At 41.8% G+C, this 7,487-nt stretch overlaps 1 protein-coding gene across 1 annotated transcript; it reads right to left on the bottom strand.

The window, feature by feature from the left end:
• On the bottom strand, nucleotides 1-4,096 carry LOC112184205. The gene is made up of 5 exons (XM_024322474.1): nucleotides 3,799-4,096; nucleotides 3,218-3,681; nucleotides 3,053-3,130; nucleotides 935-2,944; nucleotides 1-387 (listed from the first exon to the last, which is right to left on the bottom strand). Exons 1-5 carry the CDS (start codon nucleotides 4,094-4,096, stop codon nucleotides 1-3), a joined length of 3,237 nt encoding a protein of 1,078 aa, XP_024178242.1.
• Between the last annotated feature and the right edge of the window lie 3,391 nt (nucleotides 4,097-7,487).

Raw genomic sequence — 7,487 nt, 5'->3', positions numbered from 1 at the left:
TCAGCTGCAGTTGCAGCTGAGAGGAACGAAGGAACAGAAAAATAAAAACAATCTTGGGAGAGAGAGCAAGCATGAGTTGCTAGTTGACTTTCTCCCAATATAAGCCACCCTCAACACTGATGAGGCTTCCAACTGTGAAACTAAGTCATCATACAATCTTCCTAACACCGAAGTATTAGTAGCAGTAGCATCCATCAATTGACGCTGAACATTCAGTGCATCCGTCTCTAGAATAATAGGTAGGAAAGAATGGTCTATCGCAAACTCCACAGCCTTCTTGCAAGCCAACAGTTTCCCATGTTCTGGAGAAAGCAAACCATACACCGGACAAGCTCCTCCTGCTAACATTGCTCCAGTCTCATTACGTATAACAAAACCGACGCCACCCTGACGAGTAACATGATTGAACGATCCGTCCACATTAATTTTCAGTACACCCAATGGGGGGGGGGGGGGGGGGGTGACCAGCGCACTACCTTATACCGTCGACTCACGCTAGTTGTTTCTTTCAAATTATGGAACCTAAACTCTTGCAATCGAGACATAGAACTTAGGATCACATCACAGCTCGTTCCCTTTTTCTAACTCCAGATTCTCTCATTTCGCTCCTTCCAAACACCATATAGAAGAAATATCAGAGTTCCAAAGTCAAGCACAGACAATTCTTGAGCACACGAGGTCAACCAGAGATACAAACTGCTAGTCCGAAGTTGAGGTCCATAACACACCTGTTTCAAAACAGCACTAGACTGAAGCACCGATCGAGTAAAGCTACACTCTCGACACAAATGTAGCTTAGACTCTTGCTCCACTTCACACAATGCACACAAGGTCGACTCCAGTTGTCCCTTCTTGATTCAAGTTTGGCAAGTGAAGGAAATATATCCAAACAAACTCTCCACATATGAAGTTTCGCCTTATTTGGAACATTAACCTTCCATAATTTCTTCCAGAAGACACTCCCCAAAGAAGAGAGCATAGGATAATGGGTAGCAGAAGAAGAGAAAGAGAACCTGTACGCAGATTTCACGGAATATCGCCCATCCTTTGTCAGCTTCCAGACCAGCCTATCCGCAACCACTCGTCTACTCAGAGGTATGGAAGTAATCAACTCCACTTCCTGAGGCGGGAACAGGCTCTGAAGACGAGATACATCCCAAACTCCTGTGTTCGAAAGTAAGTCACTAACCTTACTGACTGCGTTTTGAGCTAACGTTGAAGGTGTAGGTCGCCCAGTAGGTGACCCCAGCAACCAATTATCAGTAAAAATTCGAATGTCTTTTCCATCACCAACCTGCCAGCAACAACATTCCTGTAGCAACTCAAGAGTAGAAAAAATACTCCGCCAGGAATAGGAGGGGGAACCATGTGCAATAGCCTCCCAAAACGATGTCTCAAGATAATACTTCGCCTTATATATCCTGGCAATTAAAGATGAGGGGTTGGTAAGTATTCGCCATGCCTGTTTCGCTAGCATGGCCCTATTAAATTCTGTCAAACTACGAAACCCTAATCCACCTTCCTCCTTAGGACTGCACAATGCAGTCCAGGTCTTCCAGTGAATTTTCCGCTTATCTAGGGTACTCCCCCACCAAAAGCGTGCACACATCTGTTCCAAATCATCACAAAAATTCTTTGTCAACTGGAATACACTCATCGCATATGTTGGTAGCGCTGAAGCCACCACACGAATTAGAATATCCTTTCCAGCCCCACTTAGCATCTTCCCTTGCCAAACTGATAACTTCTTCGCCAATTTATCCTTGATATACTGAAACATAGCCTTCTTCTTCCGATCCACATAAGTGGGGAGCCCAAGATATTTTTCATGGACCTCAACCATCTGCACCCCCAAAAAATTAGCTACTTCCTCCCTCCTATCATCTGAAACATTCTTACTGAAAGCGACGGAACTTTTATCAAAATTAACAAGCTGCCCGGAAGCCCTACCATAAGTCTCCATAACATCTTGAAGTTCATAACAATTTTCCAAAGTTGCTTGAGCGTAAATCATACTATCATTTGCGAATAACAAGTGGTTAATAGATGGAGCAGTAGCACAAACCTCTATCCCTGTTAACAAACCCAACTCCTGCTTCTGTTGCAGCAGAGTAGAAAAGCCTTCAGCCCCAAGGAGGAATAAATAAGGGGATAGCGGATCGCCTTGACGTAAACCCCTACTCGGTATCACATGACCCCTTGGCTTCCCTCTGATAAAAAAGGAGTACCTGATCGAAGAAACACAATTCATCACCATATTGATCCAGTCTTGAGCAAATCCAAACCGGGCCATAACCATCTTCAAAAAAACCCATTCCATCCGGTCATAAGCCTTGCTTAGATCCAGTTTCAAAGCCATAACACCCTCCGTTCCCTCCCTCTTGTTGTGCACAAAATGGGCAATTTCATTAGCCACTAGAATATTGTCTCTAATCAGACGTCCTGGAACAAAAGCGCTTTGAAAAGGTGAAATCACCTGAGGCAGAATGACCTTTAACCTATTTGCAATCACCTTCGAACATACTTTATAAATCACATTGCACAACGCAATTGGACGAAGGTCAGACATATGTTCCGGGTTATCAACCTTTGGAATGAGACATATATGAGTAAAGTTAATTTGCCGAAGTAACTGACCCGTGTGAAGAAAGCTCTTCACCACCTCAAAGACATTTGTTCCAATTATTTCCCAATAATGTTGGAAAAATAAAGGTGGCATCCCATCCGGACCCGGGGATTTAGTTGGGTACATTTGGAAGAGTGCCTGACGAACCTCCTCCACTGTATAAGATGCACAAAGCTGGTTATTCATCTCTTGGTTCACTGAAGGTCGAATGTCTGCCAATGTAGTGTGGACCGCGTCAAAATCTATCTCTGAAGCTTGGAACATCTTTGAGAAATAGGTAGTAACCACATTCTCAACCCCAACATCATCTTCAAACCACTGACCATTCTCATCATAAAGACCATGTAGCAAATTCTTTCTCTTTCTGTTCTTAGCTTTATGATGAAAAAATCATGTGTTCCGATCACCTTCTTTGAGCCAAGTAACCTTAGACCGTTGTTTCCAGAACGACTCCTCCTGATATAACAATATTTGAAGCCTATCCATCAAATCTTTCTTCTCCCGCTGTACCCAATTAGAAATAGACACATCTAGAAGCTCCTCAAACCTAGATCGAATACCGAGCATCTAGAGCTGACAACCCCGGAACACTTGCTTCTGCCACTTATCGAGTTGAATCGGAGTATGCATTATCTTTTTCGCAACACAAAACATCGAAGTCCCCATAACGTCCGTACCCCAAGCTTCCTTGACCACCCCCTCACATTCCGGATGGTGTATCCAGAAAGCCTCAAACTTGAAGCGATGATACTTCGGTCGAGATGCCAGAGGGGTTGTACTAGCCTTCAATAGGATGGGTACATGATCCGAGTTCGATAGAGGCAGATGGAAAAGTTTTGAATGACCAAACAAATCATACCAAGAGGTTGTACACACCGCCCTATCCAACCTCAATTGTGTTTCCGAGTTCCACCATGTTGCCATAGCCCTATGAAAACCAAGGTCCAACAGATCCCCATAACCTAGGGCTTCCCGAAACCCTCTCATCTGCCTCTCCGCTCGCACAACTCCATCAATCTTCTCCCCATTGTTAAGGATTTCATTAAAGTCTCCCACTACAACCCACGATAACGAATCTAGGTCAGCAAGATCACGCAGTAGCTTCCACGACCTATCCCTCTCCCCTGTTCTGGCTTACCAATAGAAGCCAGTCACTCTCCACGAGGGAGTACCCGCTTCCCCAACAATCACCGCATCCATATGATGGGCTGACGTCGTACCCATTCTCAGATTTACCTCATCATTCCAGAACAGTCCAAGACCGCCGGACAGACCCTCACTGAGCACCATCTCCGCATTCATGAATCCCAGCGCTCTCTGCAACCGGTCAAAGTCCTCCTTTCGGCTTATTTTCGTTTCACACAGGAACACAATCAGAGGCCTATTTTGTGAAATAAGATCCTTCAGAGCTCTTGATGTCTCATCGTTACAGATTCCTCTACAGTTCCACCTAAGTACATCCACGTCCATGGATGCAGATTTTTCTTTCTATGACCTAGAAAGTAAACCCTAGCGCAAGAGCGGCTAGGTCAATCTGATTTTAATAACGATCTAATGTTTGTAACCCTTCTTATCATCAATGAATGGTTATATTTTCGATAAAAAAAATTATAAAAAAAAATTGTCTATTAGTGAGTGGTTAACAATCTTACGCACATCGTCCTAAACACTAACCTTCTTTTCCTTCTAAAAACCATCGGTTATACTGAGGAAATTGTGGTTTTGATCAAGAATTGTTTGGTTGACTTATAGTCCATCATTAAGTTGTGAAGGCTGTAGACTTTGTACGCAAAGGATATCATCTTCCTATATTTAATAACCTGAGCCAGTTGGAGCTACATCATCAAACTTGCTGTGTTTGGGAATCACTGATAAAAATTCTCAATGCATCACCCAATCTGGAATATCTTGTTTATCAAAATGTAAGTACATTGTCATACATCCATACAAAATGGGATTAATATATATATAATTTTCAAAGATGTAATTGAACTTACTTTTTTATCTGTAGAACATCAAATGTCTTGCTACCTATCATACAACAGACTTGGTACATGACTGGTATCCACCGAGGTTGTGCCTATTTTTCTGTCATCATACCTAAAGTAAAACTAAAACTTGCACGATAGTTTTAGTTTGGCTCTTCCTTGAGCATTTTTATCTTGTCTTGGGTTGTACACTATCTCAGGTCCTCAATGGGTTTTTATCTTGTTTGGTTATGAATTGTGTCTGAACTTCCTCCCTTTCTGTGCTTCTTAATGGGAAACCAGGGCCTTTTTTCAAACCAACCCGTGGTCTCAGACAAGGAGATCCCTTGTCACCTTTTCTCTTTCTTTTTGTTAATGACGTTCTTTCAAAACTGGTCATTAAATGTTGCCAATGCTCCCTACTGAAACCTGTAACTATTGGTCCACAAGAATTAGGAATCAGTCATCTTTTCTTTGCAGATGACTCCCTGTTCTTCCTTCAAGCCACTCTACAGAACTGTGAAATGTTGTCTAATCTCCTCCACACTTATTGTGTAGCTTCTGGTCAACTGATCAATGTGGACAAATCTTCTATTTTTTTCAGTCCAAATACACAACCTAAAATTGTACATTTGTTGAGTGCTGTTATGCAAATCCCAGTTGTTTTTTATCCAGGAAAATACTTGGGGCTTCCAACCTTCTGGCATCGATCAAAAAAGGCTGCTCTTGGTTTTATCAAGGACTCAATATCCAAGAAAGTTCAGGGATGGAAACAGGCTACTCTTAGTCAAGCTGGGAAAGAAACTCTTATCAAGGCTATATATATTGCCACAACTATCCCAGCTTATCCTATGGCATGTTTTAAATTTCCGGTCTCTCTTTGCACTCAATTGAATGGTATTTTGGCAAATTTCTGGTGGGGAAATCAAAATTCTAATCGACTGCATTGGAAGTCTTGGAATTTCCTGAGTTTGCCTAAATAAGATGATGGAATGGGATTCAGAAATTTTGTAGAATTCAATGATTCATTGCTGGCTAAACAAGCTTGGAGACTTGCTCATAATCCCAGTTCTTTATGGGCTCGTGTCCTGCAGCAACTGTATTTTCCATTGACTTCTTTTCGTTTAGCAAGAAAAGGTGCTTCAGCTTCTTGGATTTGGTCAAGTCTGTTAATTGGTAGAGATGTTATTCATTCTGAATCTCTTTGGAACATTGGTAATGGAACTTCTGTTCAGATAGGCAGTGATACATGGATCCCTTCATTGATCCATCTTCCGCTGGACCATGGGAACTTTCAGGTTGGTTCTCTCATCAATTGGGACACAAAAACGTAGAATCTGGAGCAAGTCAAAGACCTCATTACACCTGCACAATCCCTCTTGATTTCTGCTATTCCTATTACTGATCAAAACATTTCTGATACGTTCCTATGGCCTCACACCAAAAACGGTGGTTTTACTGTTAAGTCAGGTTATCATCTCCTTCACTCTCATTCTCAAGTTGGAGTAATGCAACATCCTCATAATTCATCTGCTATTCCTAGCAGTCTTTGGTCCTGGATTTGGAAGCTTCAAACAATTCCTCGAGTCAAAAATTTCTTATGGCGTGCTTGTCATAGTATTCTTCCAAAAAAGAGCAATTTATTTAGAAGGCGTATTGCTTCTTCAGCTGAGCGTCAATTATGCCTGCACCCAAATGAAACAACTGAACATGCTCTTCTCACTTGTCCTTGGATTGTAAGTACTTGGTTTGCTTATCCCCTATCTTACAAAGTTCCTCTACAAGCTATCACTTCTTTTGAAAGTTGGCTATTCAACATAAGCCAAATGGATACCCCTGCTGATTTTGTCACCCATGTTGTGTTCTTTCTGTGGAGAATTTGGAAGCATAGATGTGATTTTTTTTTAATAAGCTATCTCCAGATCCAATCAAGATTGCTTTGTCTGCTTTCAAAGCGGAGAGTGAATTCCTTGCAGTTCACTCATTAATGAGTTTAGAGTCAGATTTAGGGTGTCACACCCTTCCCAATACTATTCCTGTTAAGTGGTCTCCCCCTTCTGTCAAGGCCATCCTCATCAATACTGATGCTTCTTGGCAGAAGGATACCCTTATGTGTGGTGTGGCAGCTTTGGCTAGAAACTGGAAAGGTTCTTTGATTGCCGGTAAAACGGCAAAAATGCGCGCTCCATCCCCTTTGGCAGCAGAGGCATTAGCAGTTCGGAAAGCAATTCTTCTGGCAAACTCCTTCCCTCATATGGATATCATTATCTCTTCAGCTTCTCAAACTCTGATCAACTCCATCTCCCATAATCTCCCTGCCTCTGATTGGAAAGCTGCAACCATTATTTCTCAAGTCCGGTACCTCTCTTCAACCCGGCAGTTTAACTGGTCTTGGATCAGTAGAAAGGCTAATAAAGCAGCCCATCTTGTTGCTTCATTAGTTAACAGTGGGAAGTGTCCTTCCAACTGGGTTCGTCACCCTCCCTCCTCTTTACTTGAAATTTTGTTGTATGATGGGCTTCCAGGTCCACCTTTAGTTTAGTTGGTTTGGTCCTGGCTCTTTGTTTGTTTCTGTCAAGGGTTCTTCTTCCCTTGTTTTTTTAATTGAGTATTTGAAGTTGTCAAAAAAAAAAAAAACATAGAGAACTCCTCTTTGTTCTCAACCCTAAACTTCTTAATAAACTTAGTAGGCTATGCTCATGTTTGAAAGTTATATTGATGGATGCATAAGATCGAAGTTGGAGTTATTCTTAAATTTTGATGCAAATATGGCCAATGTTAACTAAGGAATGGAATTCCAGAATTCCATAATATCATATTGTAAACTATCTTTTCCGATATTGTTCATGATTACAGTTTTAGTTGCACATTTTATCTTTTCACTACCCAGAGTA

This window comes from Rosa chinensis, chromosome 2 (assembly GCF_002994745.2).
Source record: "Rosa chinensis cultivar Old Blush chromosome 2, RchiOBHm-V2, whole genome shotgun sequence".
Taxonomy (NCBI): domain Eukaryota; kingdom Viridiplantae; phylum Streptophyta; class Magnoliopsida; order Rosales; family Rosaceae; genus Rosa; species Rosa chinensis.
Note: the sequence above shows the minus strand (reverse complement) of the source record. Positions and strands in the feature narration are given on the sequence as shown.